Source organism: Spermophilus citellus (assembly GCF_964194105.1).
Source record: "Spermophilus citellus genome assembly, chromosome: 15".
NCBI lineage: Eukaryota > Metazoa > Chordata > Mammalia > Rodentia > Sciuridae > Spermophilus > Spermophilus citellus.
In genome coordinates, this window is record NC_138195.1 from 27,347,423 (window position 1) to 27,374,505 (window position 27,083).

The 27,083-nt window shown below is 41.1% G+C and overlaps 1 protein-coding gene across 1 annotated transcript; it reads right to left on the reverse strand.

Moving 5' to 3' along the window:
• Positions 1-3,584: 3,584 nt before the first annotated feature.
• Positions 3,585-20,392, reverse strand: ACTA2 (actin alpha 2, smooth muscle). The gene is made up of 9 exons (XM_081268842.1): positions 20,256-20,392; positions 16,356-16,507; positions 14,811-14,939; positions 11,921-12,031; positions 9,579-9,663; positions 9,037-9,198; positions 7,536-7,727; positions 6,273-6,454; positions 3,585-3,941 (listed from the first exon to the last, which is right to left on the reverse strand). Exons 2-9 carry the CDS (start codon positions 16,482-16,484, stop codon positions 3,798-3,800), a joined length of 1,134 nt encoding a protein of 377 aa, XP_081124968.1. The 5' UTR covers positions 16,485-16,507; positions 20,256-20,392; the 3' UTR covers positions 3,585-3,797.
• Between the last annotated feature and the right edge of the window lie 6,691 nt (positions 20,393-27,083).

Sequence of the window (27,083 nt, forward strand, 5' to 3'; positions counted from 1 at the left end):
TTTTCCCAAATAAGTGTTGTTATTTTGTAAAAGAAGTCAAATACTGAGGCCATTTCTTTGGAGGTTTAAAGCATATGCAAGGAAATGTAAGAAAATCTCTGATCCAGTAAAACGAGGAGGAGTAAGGTTCAAAATTAAATGTCAAGGGAAAGAAGTAAAAGGCATGATTTAAGAAGAATATGGAAAGACCATATTTTGACTTAGTATGTCTACAGAAACACATATTGTTCTCTAAGAATAGAAAATCTGCTTAAAGACACCTGAGACTTAGGTCTCTGAAAATCTACATAAACTAAGTAGGAGTCTGACACCAACTGTGGGATTCTGGTCATCAGTTTTCCTTGGTAACAGAGTATGTTAAAAACCCAGTCAGACAAATAACAGTCATTTATAGTCCCTTCAGCCTTTAAGGAGCATAAAGTTGCTAAGGAGAACATTCTGGAATAGCTGTAGCTTCCATGAATAAATTATAGAATGGGAGGTGGCAGTGTTTGGATACTCATTTCCCAGACACGAGATGGAGAATTTAATTAACTTGCAAGACTAAATGCTCGGGAATGGGAATTGAATCAGATTAAATTTCATTTAAAGTTGCCTTAGCTGCTTGTAATTGGTGTCTGATTTCAAGGCATTTCAATGGAGTAAGTGGTATGAATTCTACTTTGGAAAATTACAGTCAAGCCAGTGGTACTTCTAAAGTCCATGTGTGATCCAATTCATTGGCCTTTTCAGTTCTGTGTCTGCAGCACATGCCCCATCTCTGGGAGTGTGCCTGAAAATCTCATGTATGTCCTACTTCCCTTTACCCAGCCTCAACCCCTGGATGGCTCCCAATTTATCTTTATTGCCTATTTACTCGTTCCTCTTAAAAACTAATTAAGCACTAGTGTCTCTCCAGGAAGACTGTTCCGAGCCCCTGGCTCAGGTAAGAACTCTTGGCCATAAGAGCAAGTACCCAGATATTTTTTTTTTCATCACCCCTGTTTGCCCTGTTTGTTTAATGTCCATTTTCCTTGCTAGACTCTAAGTTGCATTCAGGCAGAGCCTTGCCTGGCTCTATTTTCTTGCTGCCTTTCTCTGTCCTAACTCAGGAAAATGTTCATGATAGTCATCATTTGAATTGATATTACTTAGACATCTGTTTCTCCTACCCTGACCCAGAAAAACCACAGCTCTAGCTGGCCCCTTTCCTTGTTTTCTGTTGAACAAGCTTCACTGGAGGATTGGTTTCTGGTTGGATTGTTTGTGTGGATCCAGAGCCTCTGGCCTCTTACCATCAGAAATTCTTCTCCAGGCTTTTCTGTGTTGGAAGTTCTTCCAAAGAGAATTTCCAAGATGCACAAATAATGCCATACCAACATCAGAAAACTATTATTTTTAAAAATGGTGCTTCTTCCCACACATCTGAATTAAATGTTATTAGAAAACTGTAGCACTCCAGAAGTTACAAAAACCTGTTGTGGAAAACTGGAAGAAGTGTGCTTACATACTTTGAAGGGTCTGGTTGGCTACTGTTAGAAGAGAGAAGGTCGTTGACTAGGCAGACAATTCTGTGTTGCTGCTTTTATCTTTCTGAGGACTTTGATGAAGCATATCCTGGGGACTTAGCCCTTCAAGTCACTGGACATCCTGTGGACCCAGGGCAGAATTTAATGTTCTGTGACTGACAGGAGGGTGCTGAGTACTACAGCTGGTTGACTCACAAGAAAGAAACATTTCACCAATACTCCTTCAGTGAATTCATCTGGTTTTCCTCAGTTTTGCCAGTAGGCATGCCTGCTCCCAGTACTTGAGAGACCTTTCAAGCACTTATTTCTTTATCAGAGAGTGGGCACCCCCTAGTGGCAAATGCGAAGAACGACGGTACAAGAGGCCTGTTTTAAGTCAATAGACCTTGTAATGATGACAGCAATGGTTGGTGACTTTTGCCTAACTTTTGAAAATGTATATGTAAATTATGATATGGTAGTAAGTAGCTGTACATTAATCCTAGATTTTAAGTCTGGTGGGTATAGAATGTGCTCCCAAAGCGCTCATTTACAGGTGGAAATTGTCTCTTAATCATATTACAGTCATTCTAAAATTTTGATGTACTTAAGTTTCAGCTGAGAAATCTAATTAAAACCTCTGTTCCTAGCCTCAGTTTGAGAATTTCCAGTTCAGCAGATATTTAAAGTGACCATAAACCCATGTGTTTAAAATAAGCCCTGATGAGTTTGACCTGTGTGGCCTGTTCACTGAGAAATGCTGGCTAAGAGTGTGGGTTTACAAACTCAAGTAGCAGCAAGCTTGTGCCATGTCTGCCAGGATTGTGATGGTAGGGACTATTCCTTAATCACTCATAGCCTCAGTCACTCATCTGTAAAAAAGCAGTAACAACACCAAATACAAATGGCTATCACAGGACATGAGATTCTAATACAAGGAGCTTGGGGTGTGTGTGTGTGTGTGTGTGTGTGTGTGTGTGTGTGTATATATATATATATATATGTATGTATATATATATATATATATATATATATATATATATATATATATGAATGATAGCTCTCTTATATAATTGCATTTCTGGAATAACCTCTGTTCCCTCATCTATAAAATGGGCTGATATCAATACTTTTCCCACATAGTTCTGAAGAACAAATGAAAGAAGATGTGTGCAAAACCTTTCATGTGATGATTGACAGTACTGATCTTGGAAAGTACTGTTCTCTTTCCCATCCTTTCTGTTGTGAATATAACTGTAGCATCCTTTTTAGTGAGAGATAGTGAAAAGAAGAAGGGAAACAGATGATCCACGTGTGTACTGAGATTTTAAATCTTTATCAGTGTTTTTTTAATACATGTTTAAGACTGGCCCAGTGGCACATGCCTATAATTTCAACAACTAGGGAGGCTGAGGTAGGAGGATTGCAAGTTCAAAGCTAGCCTCAGCAACATAGTGAAGCCCTGAGAAACTTAGTAAGACTATGTCTCAAAGTAAAAAATAAAATAGACTGGGGATGTGGCTTAGAGGTTAAGCGCCACTGGGTTCAATCCCTGATACCAAATGTGTGTGTGTGTGTGTGTGTGTGTGTATGTGTATACATATAAGTACATATACACACATATACATACATATATAAACTTAAGTTATATTATTTTAAATGCATTTACATATAAAGTCTAATACATATATTAAAGTCGCACATTATATATTAAAAGTTACACATGCACACATATGCATATATGTGTTTTAATATAAAATATGTGATTTAATAAATATACAGTTGTTTACAAAGTTTTATGTACATAAAATATTGACATTTTTGTTCATGAATCAGGCAATCAATACTGAGGTTATAAGAGTGTAAAGTAATCACTCAGCAAATTGTGAAGTCAGTGTGGATTTTCCCAGTGACACTCTTTAATCTGTGTTGGTTTTTTAAATCTCCCATGTATTCTCAAATCCTTCCTGTTTGCTTCATTTAGGTGGACTTTCTTCCCAAGTTAATGTGATTCTACCCCTTGCCTGGGAAAGAGCCCTCCTAATCATGCTGTATCTAGGGTGGGCCACTAGAGGGAGCCAACGCTCAGCGAGTGAGGTCAACCTAAGGGAAAGAAGTGATCAGTGGGTGTTGATCAGAGGCCAAGGCTCAAAAGTTATGGGTAGCATATTTCAGATTTATTTAAAAAAAAAACAAACAAACAAGTAACAAGTCAGAGATTTGGCTAGGAATGATTTAGAAAGGAACTGAAGCCATTATTCCACAAAACATTCACAGTTGTGTGCTGGAAACAGAGAGCAGGGAAGTGTTTTAGAAGCATTTGCGGTGAACGATGGAGGGCCCGGCCTCGTCGTACTCCTGTTTGCTGATCCACATCTGCTGGAAGGTGGACAGAGAAGCCAGGATGGAGCCCCCGATCCAGACAGAGTACTTGCGCTCCGGAGGGGCAATGATCTGTGCGTTAGGATGAAAAGGAAAGGGCATTAGTGCCATCAGGCAGCACAGGGGATTTCTACCCTGGCCCCCATTTTGTGGGTTTGGCTGCTGTTTCCTGTGCAGTCTTGGGTGGTGAGGAGGCCGTGTCCTTAGAGATTCCTCACTGAACCCATTTATTGTTCTGGCTTCCTTCATGGAATCGGTTCCAAACCACCCATAGCGTCTCTATCGCATTGTTTAGCCAACTGAAAGCTGACCCCCAATCCGGGGATGACCACCAGTCCCGAGTGACCACCATAGAAGCCCTGACAAACAAGTCCTCCAATCTCCATGAGCTGTGCTTCAAAGCTCATCATGACACGGCACTTTCTGTAGAACCAAACACCAGCATCTTCTAAGAAGTTTTAACTGTGCCAGAACTTTTATTCAAATCTTTTCCCACTGAAGTCCACTACTGCTCTCAGAAATTCTCTGCCATAAGGGGACTCGGGGTCCATAGTCCCAGTTGGGAAGAACAATTCCCTGGAATGGGTCCCCATTAAGCTATATGGGTTGAGTTTTCCCAGAGCTCAGGCCAGATGTGTGATAGCATGGATACGATTATTAAGTAAATGAATGGTTTAGGAGGAGAAAGCTGAATTGGACCCCAGGTCTTGTCCTGTAGCAACTCAAATAACTAGAACTGAGCAACTCCAAATGCCAGTCCAGACTGGGATTCTTTGGTAGAAATGAACGCTTCAACCAACAGGTGTTTCTGAAACTTCAGTTAAAGGGATAACTTTCTTTTTTCCCTTAAGCTCTGATTGAGCATTTATTTAAAAAAAAAAACAAATAGCTGACATTTACTAAACCCTCTGTAAATACCAAGCACCATGCTAGACATTTTACATGCGTTATCTCACTTAATTCTCATTACCACCTTGAAGAATAAATATTAAATTGTTCCCACATTATATATGAGAAAACAGAGGCTGAGCGAGGTGTAAGTAACCAGTCACAACCAATGTAGTGCAACTGGTCAGGGTCAGGCCCAATATTCAAACCAGGGTTCTCCTAGTTAGGCAATGGTTTTAGATTTCCAGTAAAGTTGCAAAGACAGTACAGAGAGTTCCCACAGTTCCCTCACCTGGTTTCATTCTTCCCTAATGTGTCATCTTACTGTCTACAGTTTTTAAAGGATCTCTGTACTCTGTTGCCATGCAGGGGGCCAAAGTTTCACTTTCAGTTCTATTCAAGAAATCAGTTTGGAGAACTAGGAATTGCCCAACTCTCCCTACAGCCTCTCTCTGTTCAGCCACCTCCCCACATCACTAGTTTGGTGCTGAAGTGTACCCCCCAGCAGCCCCTCCCTCCTGTATGGTAGTAAGAGGGCTGATCCCGCAGACATCCAAGGAACACAAGCCTTTCAGGAAAGCCTCTCTTCTCCCCACCTGAAGTCTTTTAGCACAGGACTTCCCAGAGGCTAGTGAGACAGAGAGAAAGAACGTGTGTTGAAGTCTAGCTCATTCTCTTATGTTGCAAATCCTTTGCTAAAGAGAGAAGGGAGTGCAAACAACAGAGAGCTTGTCTGCTCTCTTGACTGCCTTGTGTGTGTGTGAACTGCACTAAAATTGCCACTTTCGCTTCCTATGACATGGGTCAAAAGGTCTCAGTGTGGCATTCTGATTTCAGAGATAAGAGCCTCTGAGGAGTCACCAGCCAGGGGACACTTCCTTCTAAAGGAACCATCACCATTTAATCTCTGAGTTCCCTTGCTTGGAACTCAAAGCCAAATCCATTTAGGGACCTGGGTGGCTCAGGGACTGAGCCTGGTCATGCCAGAGTCATCCTGTGCTTTTGAGCCACTTGTGTCAAAAGATGTTTCAGACAGAGAGAGATGAAGAAAGAACTCTAATTCCTGGCCACTCGTGGTCACATTTAGCCATGAAAGAATACAAGCGACTAAATCTACGGGGTTCAAACTGCTTCAGAAACGTCTGGCTCATCTGTAGTTTTAGAAAATGCTCTACATGTGAGACACACTGTTTTTGTGATGAGGTAAAACAACAAAATATATGTCCCGAAGAGATATAGGCATGTGGGGAGCTGCATGGACCTCGATGGCAGCTGCAAAAAGAGGCTGATAAACAAGCAGAAGTGTAGAATAAATTTTGTATAAAATAATGTAGTTTCTCTTATGAACTGGATTGACTTAAACAAAGTATGGGACGTGTGGAATTTTACCCACTGCCTGGCCCTGGAACCCATGAGTGCATATGACCAGGATATGGCCTCAAAAGAGTCCTTTCCATCGGGTTATGGGGCTGACACCCCTGGTGGCATAGCCTGGGGACTGTCACTGAACAGTACCTTGATCTTCATGGTGCTGGGCGCGAGGGCCGTGATCTCCTTTTGCATCCGGTCTGCAATGCCTGGGTACATGGTGGTACCCCCTGAGAGGACGTTGTTAGCATAGAGGTCCTTCCTGATGTCAATGTCACACTTCATGATGCTGTTGTAGGTGGTTTCATGTATGCCAGCAGACTCCATCCCTGAAAAGAAACACAAGCCACGGTCCTTGGGTGGGGGCAACACTCAGGTTAGCCAGTAAGACCTGACTTGAGCACTTGGATGATCTTACACAGGATGAGACTATGCAGGTGTAATAATCTAGAAGTCACTCATCTGAGAGACCAAAAGAGTCTTGTTATGCTCCATGTCCTTCTTCCTCTAATGGGGAAGTCTTACTGCCTCTCCACGGCGGGAGTACAGCATGCTAATACCAATTTTTAAATAGATGCTCTATTATACATAATTTAAATCAGAGGCAAAACCTTCAAATTCCCTGTAGAAGGTCCCACACCTAGTCAATGTTACAGCCATCACTCAGAACTCTCCCATCTCTCTGTAGCTGCTGCCTCTTACCCCCACTCAAATCTAAATGGAACTGAATCATTAGAAAAGTGTTTCTTCCTATCTGGACAAAGACTCATTTTTCTTCAGTCTTAATAATTTTTTGTCAATTTTTTTTTTTAAATTTCTGAGGTGGGCCTTTTGGAAAAACCTTCAGGTGGCTCTTCACCTTTTGCAGTGCTGAGATCTAATACTAACAATGGTACTAGCACCTAATTATTAATTACTAATGATATCTAAACAGTCTTCATTTATACATGAAGAAATAAGAACAAAGTCATCAACCCACCACGGTCTTTACTCCTAGAGCCTAGCTCTGTAAAAACCTATGCCACCCCAACTCTCGTGGTTATGAGGAGTGTGATGTAAAATCAAATCTCCCCAAGTCAATGCTTGTCCATTTCTCTCTCCGACCCCCTCCCCCCCACTGTTCCCAAAGACTAAGTACTGAGCACATCTTCCCCAAACATCCCACTGGCTTCTAAGCACAGATTTAAGGCTTTTGGCTTGATCTCCACATAGTGTCTTCCTAGGAAGAAAACTCCTTTCCTGGGCTTCTCATCTTGGAAACATGATACTTCTTTTCCCTGGTTTAGAAATGTCTTTGGTCTCGGGTCCCTGACACATCTCACATGCAGATGGGCTTTGGTAGCCACAGGCTGCTGGATGCAGGAAAAGAGGATGTCTCCCCTTCCCGGGGAAGGGTTTTTTGTTGCCTACCAATGAAGGACGGCTGGAAGAGGGTCTCTGGGCAGCGGAAGCGTTCATTGCCAATGGTGATCACCTGCCCGTCAGGCAGCTCGTAGCTCTTCTCAAGCGAGGAGGAGGACGCAGCAGTGGCCATCTCATTTTCAAAGTCCAGAGCTACATAGCACAGCTTCTCCTTGATGTCTCGGACGATCTCACGTTCGGCTGTCAAACACATGAAGATGTTACGGCACACATTAGGATTTAATATTTATTTTTTTTAGTTTTCGGTGGACACAACATCTTTTGTTGGTATGTGGTGCTGAGGATCGAACCCGGGCCGCGCGCATGCCAGGCGAGCGCGCTACCGCTTGAGCCACGTCCCCAGCTCCCACATTAGGATTTACACAGATGCTAAAGATCTACCTGCTCCCCTTCAGTCTTATGCAGAATCAGCTCCTCGGAGGACCCACAGTCTTCCAGAAGCCTTCAAGATCTTTGCTGCCTGTCCCAGATAGATCGTCGCTCAAACCCTAGGCACATTTGCCACTTTCAAGAAAGAGGTAGGTGCTGGCTCGGGACCAGCCCAGTCCTGGAGGCTCCAGTGGTGCATATGGAAGGAGATAGGGGAGAAGTGGGCAAAAACTCCTGTGCCCTGAAGTTCTGAGCTACTGATTACATAGGAATCCCTAGGAACTTTTGGGAGGTGTTTTGGGATCCCTTATGGGGAGCGGGAATGAAATTAACTCAACTTCATACTGCAAAAGGAGACTTTAATATCACCAGGGCTCAAACTTGGAGCCTGAAATACACCTCAGGCGCATCCAGAAATCAGTACATTTGGATAATGCCAAATTGGTGAGGGCTGTATAAGCAGCTGGAGTGCAGGAACTGTCTCCATGTTTCTAGCAATGTCTGACACTGCCCTCTTGTGGAGACAGAGTGTGTGACAGCAGCTTTGACAGACCTGCCTGGCCAGTGTTAATAATAGCCAACAAGGCTGAATGCTTATGCTCTGCTAGGTTTTCCACATGGATTATTTTATGTCACATTCCTTACAATCACGAGAGTAGGAATTTATGCTCTTCTCCATTTTTCAGATAAAGAGACTATGGCTTAGCAAGGTTAGCAAGGTTTGTAAACGTGTCCAAAGACATAGCTAGTGAGTAGAATTTGGACTTAAATCCTGTTTAGAGTTGCCAAAGATTGCCAATCACCACATCATTTTATCTTCATCTTCTATATAATCTTTTGTATTTGCTAATGGAGATTTAAAAATATTCAAGTATTACAACTCCGGCTCACAATACGAGGCAATTATAACCGTTCTCAAAGAAATTCCCCAAAGTAGTGTATAATAATTTAGCAATTCAACATAGCCAACGAAACTGTGCTTTGCTTTTCCTAGAGTCAGGCCTTTCCATCGTCAAGTCTCCATCCCATCATCTCCCTGCACAGTCACAGTGGTCCTGTAAGTTCCCCTGAAGAACACACTGCTCTACACCCTCTGGCTTTTATTTCCCACAGGCCTCACCAGTAGTCACAAAGGAATAGCCACGCTCCGTCAGGATCTTCATGAGGTAGTCGGTGAGATCTCGGCCAGCCAGGTCCAGACGCATGATGGCATGGGGCAGGGCATACCCCTCATAGATGGGCACGTTGTGGGTAACACCATCTCCAGAATCCAGCACAATGCCTGGGGGACAACGGGCATGATACAAGTCACTGCAGCAGGTGGTGGGCAGTCACTTACTGGTGTAGTAGAAGGAAGCTTTGGGGGATGGGGAATTTATAAGCCTTTTATTTGAAAGGAAGAAAGAAGGTATTTGATGGAAGAGAGAAGGTGGTTCAGGGCTTGGGAAAAAAAAACAAGAAGATGGAAACCACAGAGAAATTCCTGCTAGAAATAAGATGTCTGGGGATTATCTTGAAAAGGCGAGAAGATCTTTTGAGGGCTGAGATCAATCCTACCAATTCAAACTCACCCCTTATCTGTCATGAACCACGTTTATAACCATCGAATACTGTAACTCATGGTATATGCATCTGATCAAGGCTCCCATTCCAGCCACCTACCAGTTGTACGTCCAGAGGCGTAGAGGGACAGCACTGCCTGAATAGCCACATACATGGCTGGAACATTGAAGGTCTCAAACATAATCTGCAAAGTAATTCAAAGAGCTAAATTAGTGATGCTGCCAGTCTTACAAAGAATGTTCAAAGAATGTTCCTCCATGATGAATGCAGACGGGACCATCTGGCTCTGGGCCGCAGAGACCAAGGTAATGAAGAGCCAAGGAGAAATGAAGGTACTAATGGAGAGACCATCATATCGGTGACCTGATAGAGAAGATGGGGAGTAGTAGGCATGCAAGACTAGGCCAGGAGAAATGAGGGTCTAGCTTGTGGCTCTGATCCTGGCCCTGCCTTGAGTGTGACCTGTGAGAAGTCACCAAATTGATAGGCTACTGATGTGTGCTTCATTCCAGGTTTCTCAACTATAAACAGAGGAGGGGTTTATTTATTTATTTTTAAAGTTTGTTTATTTATTCTAATTTGTTAAAAATGACAGCAGAATGCTTTTTAATTCATAGTACACAGAGCACAATTTTTCATTTCTTTGGTTGTGCACAGAGTACAGTCACACCATTCGTGTCTTCATATATGTACCTAGGGTAATGATGTCCATCTCATTCCACCATCTTTCAGAGGAGGGGTTAGACTAGATGAGCTTTTAGTTTCATCCAGAATAGAAAGTCTAAGACTTATTAACTATATAAAAGCTAAAAGAAAAAGAAAAGACAAAATACAGTTTTGATTTCTCTGGCTTAAAAAAAGAGAGACCTTTTATGCCGGTGCGGGACGGTAGCACACACCTGTAATCCCAGTAGCTAGGGAGGCTAAGGCAAGAGGATCATGACCTCAAAGCCAGCCTCAGCAACTTAGTGATGCCCTAAGCAACTCAGCAAAATCCTGTCTCTAAATAAAATAATAATGATAGCTGGAGATGTGGCTTAGTGGTTAAGCGCCCCTGGGTCCACTCCTCAGTACAAAAACAAAATAAAAAAAGAAAGAGACCTTTTAAACCTGAGGCTTTTCAAAGTCTGATGCTCGGGCTGGTTGGGAGTACCCCTGATTGTGTGAATCTGTCTGTGCTTCCATCTCATCCACTCTCCTTTTTTATATAGTTTTGGGGACCAACCCTCACCTTGGAATGAGGCCACTCTGGCTGCAGTGGGAAGGTTCTGCTTCATGGCATAATGAGTACCAGTGCCCCAGCTGATGCAGTTTTCCCAAGAAGCAGAGCCCCTCCAGGCCACTCATGCTCCAGAAGATGTCAATAGGCCTTGATTTCCCCATCCATACTACCCTCCCTGGTCTGTGACTCAGAATGCCTGGAATTTGCTAAAGAGCCATGATTCTCAACCATTTTTCTGCCTACATGCCATTTAGAGGAACAGAAGCTGTCATCAGAACAACAGCTTGTGAGTCATTCCCAGACCACTTGGGCTCTGCTGTGGAGAAGAACCTCAGGGGCACTGGTGTGAGCATCAAGAGCTCTTCTGGAAAGGGACCTGCAGGATTTACACATGTTATTCTCCAAGGGCGAAGACCATGGGTCAGTTCCAGGCTCTGCCTCTCCCAGCTCTGTGATCTTGGGGAAATCACTTAATGTATCTGAGTCTTGATTTCTTCAACCAATTAGTCAGCATAGTAATTGCTGCTCCGTGGTGGTAGGATTTAAAGAGACAGTGCATGCAAAATGCCTGGTCCTGTGCTTGACCACAGCAAGAGCCAAATTGACTTTAGATGTTGTGATTAATAGCTCATCCAAACCAGAAACTTTCTATGGCTAGCGGGCTAGATGGGCTCCTGCTGTAAGGTCTTGAGCATTAGACAGGTAACAATAATGACTATTTTAATTATTTGTTTCATGTTCAGTTACCATGATACACGTTTATCATTTGGATCATTAGCCTTCACAGCAATCATTTGAAAATTAATAGTACTACTATGATTCCCAACTAATAGACAAGGAAACTGAGGCTCTGAGAAATTAAGCGGGCTCTTTATATAACTGATAAATGACACATCCATTTTCAAGCCTAGATCTGTCCTACTATATGTCATACTAATTTTTAAAATCACTCCTCCATAGAAATTGTAACATAATCATGTCCCTTCTTGATTAGATCTTCTAAATTTTCTTTTGCTCTTGGAGATAAAAGATCTATTTTGCACTAAATATGTGAATACCATCAAGATATTCCTGGCCTTTGGGATTTCTTAGCTTCTGGAAAATGATCAGTCTGTTGTGGATTGCTGATTGGGGTTCTCTCTCTGTTGTCCTGTGTAGCTATATTCTAATAGGACTTTTCCCAACCCCAAAAGTCCTAGGTGCCTAAGCCATTATTTACCTGGGTCATTTTCTCCCGGTTGGCCTTGGGGTTCAGGGGTGCCTCAGTGAGCAGGGTTGGATGCTCTTCAGGGGCAACTCGAAGCTCATTGTAGAAGGAGTGGTGCCAGATCTAGGGAGCAGAGGAGACAGAGGAGAAACACATGACGTGATGTTGTAGGGCAGTGCAGAAACCGACAAGGGACCAGAATGAGCTAGATTAAACCAGGGCCAAGGGAAGTGCCACAAGTCCTCCTTACGTGCTCATATTTGTGCAGATGCAGAGACTTACCACAAAGAGTGTTAGTACTCTGTGCAAAGGTTCACATCTGGTAAATGACTGAGCAAAACCCCAGGCCCAGGTCTGTGAGGCTGGGTGGTGGAGTATCAAGGGCACAGACTCTACAGCAAACTCTGGCTTCAAATCTCAGTTCAGCCACTTTGTAGTTAGGGAGCTTGGCAAGTTTTTAACTGTTCTCAGCTCTAGTCTCACCACTGGGTATAGGGAGATGAGAATAATTAGAATGTACCTCATCAAGTCTTTATGTGAATTAAAGATAAACCTGGAGTTACTAGTCAATTTTATTACTAGTTACAGAGCAAATTTTATTATTATTCAATTGTATCTTCTTCACCTTCTCCTTCCATTTTAGTTACTAAAATTTTAATTTAGTAAATAAAATGACAATGAATACATACATGAATAAACAAATGAAGCTGACCTGAAAACCTAATTGCCACTTTTAATGCTTTTAGAGAAATTGCTCTTTGCTGTGTGTGGGTGCAGAAGAGAACAAGTCTGCCTCCTGCTTCCCTCTCTGCCCTCTAGGGCTGTCAGAAGCTGGCCTCTGTCCACACAATCTGGGTCTTCCATTCAGGGACAGGCGTTTGGCCTTCAGGTGCTTCTAAAAAAAAATCTCATGCCATTTTATATACAGCGTGTTTATGTGAATGTGCTTTGGGTAAAAATACATTTACTTTATGGTTGAGAGTCCTTTTTAATGCCCAGATGCCCCAAAGAACACACTGTTATAAACAGGGCAATATGAGCAAATTTTTAAAAGCATGAAAATTCTCTACCAGCACCAGGAAGACAAGATTCACCGAGAATCCAAACAAAACAAAATAAAGACTGCTAGTGAAAGTTTATAAATTAACAAAAGGTTCCGTTTCCTTGCCTTTGAAATTGTGGGTCTCTAGAAAGGAAAAGAGACACTTGACAGTTCTGCTTCTTTGGTAAGAAGAGGGCAGGGCTACACAAGGGTGATTTAGGAACCTTGAAACTGACCACTCTAAGGATCCGTGGAAAGCTGCTCCTGAACTCTCCACACTCATCCCACCAACTAGATGTTCAATTTGTTTATTAAGTTGTTTATCAAATTGTTTATCATGTTTGTCTTTTAAAATGGCCGGGGCGAGGGCAAGGGGAGCAGAGCACTTAAGAAACCCTCCCAGTCAGATTGTGTACTGTGGTTACCTTTAAAAAACTGCCAATCTGGGCTGGGGTTGTGGCTCAGTGGTAGAGCACTCGCCTAGCATGTGTAAGGCCTTGGGTTCAATCCTTAGCACCACACAAAAATAAATACATTAAAGATATTGTGTCCAACTACAACTAAAAAATAAATATTAAAAAACTCAAAAAACTGCTAATCCAGCTCTCCTTCTATCCTTCCAGAATTTTCTTTGGATTTAAATGTTAGAAATAATAAAAAAAAATATTCTGCTAATCTCTGTCTGGGAGCATCCATTCTAAATGCTGTCAGCTCCACAGAGAAACTTCTAAAAAGCACTTTCCCACTGATGTTAGCATCTTCTCCTCAGTGCAAACTGCCATCTTTCCAAAGCCATAATCTTAAATGAGGTGAACCAATTTATAGGCAATTTTTGTAGAGAAATACAGGTGTAGGTACTAAATTACTAATGAATTCTAGAAACACTATGTGTTTTTATTTAAAATTGGTAAATGTGTATGAAAGTATGTGTGTCAAAGTGAGTTTAGTGAGCCGATAGATAAATAAATGCCAGATGTACTTTTTAATTACTTTTTTTTTTTGGTGCTGGGGTGGAACCCAGGGTCTCACACATGTTAAGTGTGTATGCTCTGTCACAGAGCTATATTCCCAGTCCCCTGCACTTAATATTTTTTTGTCACTTTCTTATCATTCCTTATGCTTATTCATTGATCACTGGTATTTCTTTAAAATACCTAATAGCAAATGTCAAACTCCTCTTTATTAGCTCTTTTAAAAGCGTTTTTGGAGATAGGGCCTCACTTAATGCAATGCAGAAAGGTCATCCTTTAAATATTAATTTAAAAACTTTTGTCAGCTATGATTGTGCTTCAGTATGTGGAGGAGTGTTCAAGAATGTACCAAATCCACAACATCACAGTTCCCTTTTTCAACAGTATAAACTATAATACTTTTTATTTAAACTCTTGGGGTGAATTAATGAAAAGCTTTCAAGAACGGGTTTCAACTCCTCTTTAGCTAAGTTGCATTGAAGGAATGGCCACACAGCCTCTGAGGAGAGTGTCAGGGAGGGTCATTCCCTAGGCCAATGCTCATGCAATGCTTGTCCTATGAGGGTGGTCCAGATGACATGAGGAATGGCCTGGGCCGTTAATTCCCACCACTAGCAAAGGGCTGCTTCTCTAATCTATAAAACTCCTCCCCTCTAAGTTGTTTACACAATCTGGTAGGCAAGGGATTTTTTTTATGTTTGTTTTAGAGGAAGTATTTCAGTGTTTTTTTTTCCCATTGAGTAATAGTCTAGAATAAACATTAACAAATAAAAGGGCAATTGAGAAATATGAGCCAGTTATGTTCCCCAGAAGTAGCATGTTGTTTTGAATCAGGGACTGTGGGAATTATGCAAGCTGGGGTCTCAACCTGGAGCAAACTTCCTGGTACCTTTTCCATGTCGTCCCAGTTGGTGATGATGCCATGTTCTATGGGGTACTTTAAGGTCAGGATTCCTCTTTTGCTCTGTGCTTCATCACCCACGTAGCTGTCTTTTTGTCCCATTCCCACCATCACTCCCTGAAAAGGTTCAACACAGCACAAGTCAGCTTCTCCCAACACTTGCAAATTGGTTGCAACCAGCTCACAAAGGGTTAAAACATTGAGACAGGAGGCTCCTTTTTAGTAGCAATAATATGAGTCATTGTCACTTTGCAAAGTTCCTTAGTTGACAGGAAACAGACAAGAACCAGCCTTTAAGCAGCAGGGGATGCTGTGGGAGTGGCAACTTTACACTGTGTTTTTTTTTTTTTTTACTTATATGGTCTTTTTGTGTGTGTGTGTGTGTGTGTGCTGGGGATTGAACCCATGGCCTTGTGCATGCAAGGCAAGCACTCTACCAACTGAGCTATATCCCCAGCCCATAAACTTTTATGTTTCTTGATGAGATCTGTTAGGGCAGAGATTATGTCTGTCTTGCTCACCATGGCAGCAGACTGCTATTAACTATCATAGCAATCAATGATTCTAATTGCCTAAACTAGTTAGCTGCTTAAAAAAGCAGCTAAATCATTAAGGTGATGTTTTAAAAAAGTCCTCAATGGATTTTAAATTGCTCTGGAGTGACTGTTTAGAATTGCAAAATAACTATGGCCACTATAAATCATATAATATTTGTCTTGTATAAAATATGTCCATTGTGCAGAGTTCAAGAAAAAGACAGATTTCATCCATCAGAAGAGGCTTCTGTGACTTATTCTCATGAATATACACCAAATGGAGAGCCATAACCATCAAGCAGATGGGCTTAATACACAAAATACATTTTGGATGTGAGGTAGAATTTCTGAGATGAAACCATCTAGTTTTTACCAAATGGCTGCCACCAAAATTTTGTTTATACATAATATGTAAAATTACTTAGTGACTATGAAGATGTATTTTGATGACAGCTAACATCACATAAAAAGACATTGATATCAATGTTGTTTTCATCTAATACCAAGCTCTCTGAAGTTGAGTGACCTGGATCTTTATTTTAGGTTCTTTTCAAAGAGTAGATATGGTGTACATAGGATAACTCAAAAGTGTTTATGATGATGATGATGACAATGATGATATTTAGACAAAAAAGAACATATGAAAAAGGGGCCAACTATATCTGATAGACACCCACCCACCAAACAATCTGTATTTTATATGAAACTGGCATTTACTCCTAGACATGGATCATTCTATCTATCTATCTACCTATCTATCACTCTATCTATCCATCTCTCTATATATTTTTGTGGCACTGGAGATAGATCCCAGGGTATCACACATGCTAGGAAATCACTCTACTGCTGAGCCACATCCTCAATCCATCACCGATATATTTTTAACAGGTTACATACCTGCTGTGCAGAGAGCAACAGACAATTTGTGGGTACATATGGGCATAGAGGGATCTAACCTATAGCCCTATTCTCTTGCCGTTCTCAGAATTTCACTCACCTGATGTCTGGGACGTCCCACAATAGATGGGAAAACAGCCCTGGGAGCATCGTCCCCAGCAAAGCCAGCTTTACAGAGCCCAGAACCATTGTCACACACCAGGGCAGTGCTGTCCTCTTCTTCACACATGACTGGAACTGATTCACAGGTTTCTACAGAATACAGGGAAGAAGCAGTAGGTGTAAAAGAGCCGTTATTAAGCACTTACTGGATGGCTTCCATCTCCAGAGTGGGTTTGGGCCCCTCCTCTGTTTCAGGCTTTCCCCTTATCTAACACACAACCTTTTTACCTTAAAGTACTTTCATTGGACTGCAAGGTTTTGATAATCCAAAACTCTGACTTGCACGTTTGTATCACTGGCCCCCAACACAATGACTGGCACATCACATATTCTTACCAGCACTTTAAAGATAGGCTGAGCTTCCAGCCTCTGAGACTCAATCTTCACAGGGACACATCATATACTATTTAGGAAGCACCTAGAATTTTCTGTATTAACCCAAACATATTTTTCCAGATATGTTATACTTTTCAATTTTTTTTCCAAAAAAAACCAAAAAATTCTGGGAGATGAGTAGCATGTGAAACTTTGGAAATCTTAAACCGCTTAGATATTTAGTTAACATAAATGTTCAAAATAATGGTCTCTTTTTGGATCCTGAGGACTTTTACTTGACCCTCAGAGAAATGTTAAAATGAGTCAAGATTTCCTAAGATGGTACTTAAAATTTTAGGTGTTATACTTATTCTTCATTAATAAAAGTCACCTTTAATCTAAAAGTTCAACAAGCAAGGGTGAGTCTATTGAAATTACATTTCATGTAGTAGAATATTTGCTGCCATTAAGAAAGATAAGTAAAAAGAAGACGATGGAATATTCTTATGTAGTAATAAAAGGTTAGAGAAAGTAGTATTTTTGTCCATAAAGATTACATATATTTATCAAGATATTGACTGGGGATATTTGGAAGTGGTGGGTTTTGTAGCGGTTTGTAACTATCTTCCCTGAGTTCTGCTATATTCTCTAATTTTACAAATTCCTTTGGTTATAAAACAATATTTTAAACAGCCCACTTTTAAGCTTGGATTCTTTGATGAAGTCTGGAAGCAGAAGTATCAACACAACTGTGTGAAAATGAAGGCATAATAGTAGATGTTTTCATCCAGTGCTCTCAGTTTTACAAGTGAGAAACCCCACTTGTAAAGTGATTTGTTCAAGGGCACACAGGACATTGAGGCAGAGCCCAGACAGATACCAGGTGCCTGTTGGCCACCTTGTGCTTTTAATCCAAGAGTCCTTACATTTTCCAAACAGAATTAAAGAGAAATAGTATGTGAAGAGAAGTACTATCAGAGTTCTCTGCCTGGCATTGATGCTGTTGAGATCTCAAGATATCAAGTTGAGCAAGATGATTCTTCTGTTTTTATTTATTTATTTATTTTAGCAGTGCTGGGGATCAAATTCAGGGCCTTGCCTTGTGCATGCTAGCAAATGTTTAACCACTGAGCCACATCCCTCATTCAGATTCTTCTTTTAAATAGGTGAACTCCAGACCTACGCATAAATGACGATTCTGTTAAGGAAATTTCTAGGAAGTAGGAAAAAAAAGTTTTCTTTTTTCTTCTATTAATGATATGGGGTTTTGCCAGATCATTCTTACAAAATCAATGCTATATCATCTCAAATGGTCAGAAATTCCAGAGCAGAGCTCCATGTAGCATAGTCCTTTGCAAAGAATATAAACCTCAGTTGAGATGACATAGTTTAAGATCAAGGCTTACAAAATTATCTACAACTGACAAGGAACTCCAGGCTCAGGGCATTGAAGTGACTAGTCCAAGATCCCCAGACTGACACACTGAGGACTCTGGAGATTACGTAGTGACCGTGACTGCTAGGATTTGACTCCAGTCTCCACCACTTAAACATTTTGTGATTTAGCAAGTTATCCAAAATCTCAAAATCAGAGTCTTCTGAACTATAAAACAGTTATAATACTGGTAGATAGCTCAAAGAGTTCATATGAGGACTACATTTTAAAAGAAATATTTAAAATAATAAATTGTTCATATACATTATAAATTCTCCATAAATGTCTGTTTCATCATGATCACCATTATTATATGACTAATACCATTGTCCCGATATTTTGGTTTCTAATCTTTGCTTTCTTTTCACACAACTCAAGATCAGAATGAAAATCTTCAATGTGTGTATTCCACTTGCAAAATGGAAAATGGAACTTATAAATGGCTTGTTCTCCCACCACCCAGCTTCCCTTCCCTTTTCAGACACTGATTGTATTTGGCTTCCTTCCTAACAGATCCAGAGACATTCCAACATAGGTAGGAACTATAAGGGAGATGCAACAGAAGAAGCACTGAGTGCTGAGCATATGTCAAAGGCAGCCGGCCGCAGGGGATCAGCAGGCAGGCTGTGGATGTGCTAAGCCTAGTCTCCAAATGGACAGTAACAGCTGATCACAGGATAAAATATTTAAAATTAGGATGATCTCTGAAAATAGGAAGAGATATTCCTAAGAAGCCTTTTGTTGGGCAGTGATGGTTTGGGGGAAGTGTTTGAATATACTCAGAAAAAGTAGGCTGATCCCATAGCATTAGCAAGAATGCAGAAAGAAAAAAAAAACTCAAAATTCAGTAAATATATTTATATTTGGTGAAAAATGTCCAGGAAGAATTTTAGAATCTCCAAAAGGAGCACTGTTATCTGTAAGAAGTCTGTGTCCCCAGAGAGAGCTGATTTGATGGTTTACAAACAACTCTTATCAAACCTGAAATGAGCAGCTTGGTTTGCAGCAAAGCATTTCCTAATTAGGTAAAACATGTTCACTCCAATGTCTGCTTTTGGAACTGCACCCGGGTCAGGGGGTTTGCTCCAACCAAGTACAGTCCTTCTTGTGCCAAAAATGAGTAGTTAGATGGGGTCGGGGGGGGGGTGGGGAGGGAGGAATGGTACTTTTCCCAGCTCCTTGGTCTTGAAACACAAACCATATTTAGTCATGAGTCACAAACGGAAGGAAAATCTCAGCGTGAAAACTGTGGTCCAGTCCTGGTTGACGCTGCCAAACCCTGATTTACAGCAAAGTTCTGGGGTGGCAGGGCTGGCTCCACAGTCACACTTGCCTCACCAGGCTGGGGGGGAACTTGAGGCTGAGAGAAATGCAAACCAGACCTCCCTCTGCGGGACACACAGCTGTCAGATGCAAGCTCGGCTCCCTCCCTCTTTCTTTGCAGAGAAAAATTTAAGTTGGTTGCTTGCTGAATTCTGCCGAAAATGACCAATGATGCAGATCCTAACAAATAAGTTCACAGATACACACAAGAGACACACATTTCCAATATAAGATACTACTAATTAGATCCGGGGGAATCCACAAGCAATACATAAATTCAGTCAAAATCAAATTACCCTCTGTTCACTTCTAAAATCCACTTCCAAAAGCATCAGCTGCACCTAAAATACAGTCCAATGAAAATTCCACACTAAATTTGAACTAAAATAAATTCCGGAGTTTCCACTGCCTAAATATAAATAAATGTGTAATTTACTATAAAGAGCTAGTCTTTATCCCCAGAACGTGCTACAAAATCTGAGCTGTTGGTTTAGTACAAACAGCATTCATAGGTGATATGCATGAATAAAATTCATTCCATCTTCCTCTCTGCTTCCTCCACCATCCAACCTGCATTTAAACCTTGTCTCAGATGTTAAATCACGAGAGCCAAAAGCTATAATCATATTAATGGTATGATCTTCATTCAAAAATATCAGATTGCATGAGCCTATCCAAAACCCTGCAGACAATGTCTGATTATATTGGATAATACAAGAGCCAGTGGAATCTCTTAAGTCACATCCCTGGGCGGGTACCACTTACCCTGATGGTGCTTAGCTCGGCTTCTCCACTCTGGGTGGGTGGTGTCCAGGGAAGCTGAACACTGAAGTGTTATATAGCCCCTTGTTCTGCTCCCCTCCCACTTGCTTCCCAAACAAGGAGCAAAGACGGACTGGAGCCCATCGTTCAGTCTAACACAACCATATAGGGACCTCAGCACAAAACTCTCTCATCTGGGTGGCTGGAGGCTGGAGTCTCTTCCACTGCATTCCACTGCTCTGCTTGTGAAATGGGAGGCAGCTCAGCTGCCCGTGGGAGATAAACAGTTCAAGTCTTCAGAACAACTGCTGGAGTGCCCAGAGACACTGGGCTAGTATTATAGGGCAGATGCAGGCACAGTTTGCACATTCCTCAGGAGATGTCAGCCTGCTGTCTGGCTGGCCTTTCAGACTACTTCCTAGGGAACTTAGAGCAGAATGGGGCTGCCTCTGACTAGCAGGGACCTTTAAAAACTCTCCTGCAAAGGAGGCTTGCAACAAAGAAAGCTATGAGTTCAGTTGCCCACAGATAGGTAGAGGGAGTCTTTATGGCAGTCACCCCATGTTAACAAACCGAGTTCTTGAGTGGTGTTTAATGGAAACAAGAGTTGAGGTATAGATACAGAACTAATGGGCCCTGTTTCAAAGATAGAATGTAAGCTTTACCATAACCACTTTAATCCTTGGGTACATTAGATCTGTCTATTAATTTGTCACTGAGCAATCTAGCAACATGATAAGGAGCCATCCTTTGGCCAGAAAGACTACCAGGCACCCTGTCACAAAATTAGTTGGAGAGAAAAGAGAAGGTGGGGAGGAAGCCTCCTCCTCTCTCCCATGAACTCTTTTGACAGGAATACAGATCAGGGGACCCCATCATTTCTTAAAAACATTAGCTGTCATTCTCAAGCATCAGTGAATAACTTCAATGGCTTTACGCTTCTCTACTACTTTCCTCCAAGCCAAGATTATAAATCAATTCATAATAGAAATATTTTTGATGGATACCGTATTTCTGGACTGTTGACATGTGAGAAAAGTACCAGAATGAAAGGCCTGAGTTTACAGCTGTGATCAGCTGTTCACTCATTTGATTTGTGGTAGACACATACATATGTGCATATTTATCTTTGAGGAATTTCGTGGTTGGTCATTAGAATTTTTTTTTGTGGGAGGAGGGACTGGGGATTAAACCCAGGGATATTTTACCACTGAGCTACATCCTCAGTCCTTTTCATTTTATTTTGAGACAGAGTCGCACCAAGTTGCTAAGGGCCTTGTTAAATTGCCCAGGCTGGTCTCGAACTTGCACTCCTCCTGCCTCAGCCTCCCAAATCACTGGAATTACAATCATGCATCACCACACCCAGCCATGATTATAAAAACCTAAATAGCTTAATACTAAATCATAACAGAATATCTCTGTATTACTCAGGATTTTGTGAACTGTACCTCATTTCTACCAACCATAAAATACAAGTGCTTGAATGCTAAAATATGAAGACTACATAGTACAACATAGAGGTGGGCATTTGATATTAATCCAATAGTTTTCATCACAAGGGGTCATGTGAAGCACAAATTCCATATTTTCCTGATTGAGTAGAGGTAGGATCCCCTCCACTATCATTTCTGTCTCAAGCAGTGTCTATGTCATCCCTGATATTTTGACGAAATGACTGTTCCTTTAAAAATCAAACAGAAGAATCTTGATAATCATCTTTATGAGGGCTGGGGTTGTGGCTCAGTGGTACAGCAATTGACTAGCATATATGAGGCCCTGGGTTCTATCCTCAGCACCACATAAAGATAAATAAATAAAGGTATCGTGTCCATCTACAACTAATTTTTTTAAATCACCCTATGATTCTTGCATCATTTATTCTTTGATAATAGTAGTGTACATCCATAGCCCTAATAGGAATCAGACTATGATGACATAAAAAGACATAATAAAAGAGGACTTAAGATTTAGTTTTTCTTACAAGTGTTTTAAAAGAATCTTTGACACTACCCAGGGAAGACCTGTGACTGAAATAAATTTTTGAGTGTGATTCATAGTCTCATTGTTTGAGTTCAAGATTTATACTTTTATATCCATTCCAAGTCTCTTCCGTGAGAGAAAGCAGCACTGGATGAGTATGTATGTGTATGCACAAAGAAAACTCCACTCGAGTGGCCAGATAGCTCTTGGGGCTGACAGCCATATATCTAAGGAATTATTGAGCAATTAGAAAAACAGTGTCTGGCCACTTGGTTGCAGTTCAGGGAAACTATAAAACAAATTCCAAGCTATAAGCCCACATTTAAGAATGAACTCCAGGCATGTTGTTCAAATACCACACACCATCTTGTTATGTATTTAGTGATGATTCACTATAAATCCTTTGAGAACTGGGACAAATTTTCATTCCCTTTGGAACCCAGTCCAGAGCTGAGTAAACAGAGGGTGTTCATCAGCAGTGATGGAAATGTTCACTATCAGCATCCTCTAACACAGCAGAACTAACCACATGTGACTACTGATGGTTGAAATGTGTGCAGGATTGGAATTTTTGAATTTTATTCTATCTAAATTTCAGTTTGAACAATTACATGTAGCTAGTGACTACCATATTAGTGAGTTTTGTATTTGGCTGCAATTGAAATTGCCTAAAGGGCATTTAAAAATCCCTACGCCCAGGCTACATTCTAGACCAGTTAAAGCAGAGCTAGTGTCTAATGTGTAGCCAAAGGTCAGAAACTTCAGAACAGAATATAGAATAGAGGGTTCTCCAAGCAAGGCCTATGAATTCTCTGTATCAGAATTAACAAGAGAGTGTGTTAATAATACATAAGGATTATCCCCCCCCCCCCAACCTCCTAAGCCACATCCCTGGGATCAATTTTCTTAAATAAACCAATCATTTTACATTAGATTTAAGTTTACAGAAAAATTGAGATGATAGACCAGAGAGTTTTCATAGACCCTACACTTAGTTTCTCCCATACAGCAGTATCACACATTTGTCATAATTAATGAACGAATATTGATACATTATTACTAATTAAAGTCAGTGCTTTATTGGAATTTCTTCTGTTTTAACTTATTTTCCCTTTTATTTTGTAGGAGCTCACACAGAACGCCACATTGCTCTTAGCCAAAACAGTTTCTCAGACTTTCCTTATTGTTAATGACCTTGACAGTTTTGAGGAATACTGGTCAGGTGTTTTATAAAATATCCCTCAGTCTGGGTTTGTCTGATGCTTCCCCTATGATTACACAGGTTATGTTTTCAGGGCAAGACCCTAGTTAAGACCCTTCCCACCACTTTGCATCAAGGGTACAGGTTATCAAGATGGTTTACCACTACTGATACTCCTCTATTCATCTGATGTTTTTCTCTAATGTAAATTTTCTCTTTCCTCAACCCTGTCCATACTCTCCTCTTGTATGGAAGTCATTATGTATAGCTACACTTAAAGAGTGGGAAGTTATGCTTCACCTCCTTGAGGGCAGAGTATCTATGTAAATTATCTGGATTTGGATAGAGTCCTCAATGCTTCTTATCCATTACAAAATTTGAGAAGCTCTCAGATAAAGAACTGAAGGGGGAAGAACCATGCAATGGCATGGGGCTTTCCAGGTTTATTATGATTCACTGAGTATATACACCCTGGTGAAGGGGTCGGTATACTGAACTTCTGTGGAGACTATCACTTATTTAATCCGGAAGGCAAATCATGGATCCTCTGGACACAAAACAGTGAATAAATATAGAACTGCTGATGTTACCACCATGGAGTGTTTGGGAATTGGAACCTAGCATATTGGCAGAGGAAAAAAGCCATACAAGAAGGATATATATGGTGCTTTGAAAGAAGTCATAGACACTGTGGGAGAAAAGGTGGAGAAAATATCAACTGCACCAACTAGAGAAATGGGTGTGTTTGGAAGGAAAGGATTCTGGGACCTATATGGCCATGTGTAGAGGACTATTATGGCCCATGAGCATAACTGGACACTTCAGAGATACAATGCCATAATTAACAATAAAAACCAGACATTCATTAAGCAATTAGCATGTACCATGTACTCACTTAGCATTTTGCATCAACTGTACTATTAATAGATCCATTTTTAAAATTAGGTACTTGAGGCTCAGAAGAATTTCAGCAACTTACCCAAAGTCATAACATTACTGAGTGACAGGTATAAAATTCAGGGTCAGTTTAGCATGACTTTGGACCCGAAGTTAAAGTGAAGAAGACCAGTTGCATGCTTGGAGGAACAGTTGCGTGCTTGGAGGAACAGTGCATCCTCAAACATAGGATGTTTTGCACAGGAAACAGGAAAGAGGCAACCATGCTCCCACGTGGGAAGGTGGAAAAAGGAACCACCCTTATTAAAGCCACTCACTTTGGAGAAACAATCGAGGAAAGACAAGCCGAGGTTTAAACCATCAGCAAGAGTTTCAGCAGATGAACTTTTGAGAGTTTATGGTATAAAAGGTAATTCAGAAACCCAACTCTCACTAGGGAATACCCTGAAGTAGTGACAAAGCTGTTTTCCCAAGAGGAAAGTATTTTATTATTTCTGTGTTTATAAGACACAGAAAATCTCTGTTCCCTACATCCCTGCTTGGCTTTGGCAAAGCTGCAGTTAAGAGACCTGTTGTTTTCTCTGGGCACAATCAACACAGTGTTAAGTTTTAATAATTCTGGAAATACCCAGTAATGTGGCAAGGATTGTGAGGGACCTAGAAACCTGACCACAAACAGCAACATCTCTAAGTAGCTGAAAAGGTTTAGTCAGAAGTGAATACTTGCTTCAGCAGCCTGTGTATTAAATATGAAAGTATAACTAGCATAGATTACATCTACAAGGAAACAGATCTCATTTACCTTCACCTAGAAATATAGGTTAAGTTTCTAACAAACAACCTAATAACATGAAGGAAAGATTGCTTTGGGGGCAGTGTGTGCTATGTCCATAGAATTGGTTCAGAGGCAGCAAGATGGTTTCAGGGCTATTACAGAAAGTACTTTTGTTTTACATGAGATTTCAAGAGACCTTTAAGTACCCTTTAAATCTGACTCTCCAACCTTTTGACACAGTGAAGTGGCACCTTGCCGAGAGTCTAAATGTCAGTGCTCATCTCTGTCCCTTCAACAGCATTAACTGTTACAAATACGAAGTAGTCTGCAGTAAGAGTGTGAAGCTTTTACCAATTAAGCTTTACCTAGTTTACACACATCAGAGGAAAACTTGGCACCTGCAAGAGGAGACCAGCTACAGAGGAGGACCAAGGGCCCAGGTGTGAAGACTCACCGTTTTGATGGTTCCACAAAGAAGCCCTTGTGACCTGGGACAAGATCTCTACACCTCTGGATCTCAATTACTCATATTATAATGAAGGCTTCAGGTTAATTTGCCTGTGAGTTTTCTTTAGTTCTAACATTCTACACAATCTTCCCTTGGTCCTCAGTATTTGCTCAGTAGCTGTGAGAAAGTGCTAGGTATTACTAGTTGATGGAAACTACAAGCCTTGAAATCAGGGTTTGCTAATGGTGGTCCAGAAAATTATAAATGGCAGGATTATTACTGCTGCATTGAATTTCTACTTCTTAATTTCTTTAGGTAAATAGAATAAACTATATACTTCTTAGTTTCTTTAGTTTAATTTCATATAAACTATATGTGATATTTTTCGCCATGCATCAGTCATCTATGTCCCAAAATCTAGGACACGATTTGCAAATTCAAATGCCTACAAGAGAAGAATAACAAATGGTATACCCATAGTGCTATGGTTTGAATGTGAGGTGTCCCCCAAAGTTCCTGTGTTAATACAGGAATGTTTGGAAGGAAAATGATTGGACTGTGAGAGGTGTGGCCTAATTAGTTTATCCTAGTTCAAATGAACCAACTGGGTGGTAACTGTAGGCAGGTGAGACTGGAAGAGGTAGGTCACTGGGGGCTTGGCCAGGAAGGGTTCATCTTCCTTGGGACACCTCTTTCCACCTCTGCTTCCTGGTGGCCCTGAATGGAGCGTGCTTCTGTGCTATGCCCTTCTACCCTGGTGTTCTGCCTCACCAAGGGCGTTCCCCAGCAATGGAGTCCGTAAACAAGGGAAGAATGAAAAGAACAAGTGGTACTTCTGATGAACAGGTCTCCTATAAAGACATCAGCCATCACTCAGCTCCTGCCTATTATTAATGTGTTAGATTAGAGTTCCTAGCTCCTCTGCTTTTAAAAAGAAAGTAGAAATCGCAAAAGGGGAACAGGCTAAATAAATTCTTTCTGAATGTGTTAGTTAATGTTTTATTGTTGTGACCACAATGACCAATAGGAACAACTTCAAGGGGGAAGAGTTTATTTTGGCTCACCCTTTCAGAGGTTTAGTCATGATTTCAAAGGTTTAGTCTGACTCCACTGCTGGGGGGTTCCCATGATGAGGCAGTACACCAGGGTGGAAGGGCATAGCACAGAAGCAGGCTGCATTCAGGGCCACCAGGATGCAGAGGTGTGTGTGTGTTGGGGGGGTCCCAGGGAAGATAAACCCTTCCAGGCCACGCCCCCCAGTGACCTACCGCTTCCAGTCTCACCTGCCTACAGTTACCACCCAGCTGGTTCATTTGAACTAGGATGAATTGATTAGGTCACACCTCTCCCAGTTCAATCATTTCCCCTCCAAACATTCCTGCATCAACACAGGAGCTTTTGGGACACCTCACAATCAAACCATAGCATTGTGGGTATACAATTTGTTAACTCTGACGTACAAATAAGGCAATCAGTCCAATCACAACTCCAGTGATTTCTGACATGCCATCCTACAGCATTCAATGG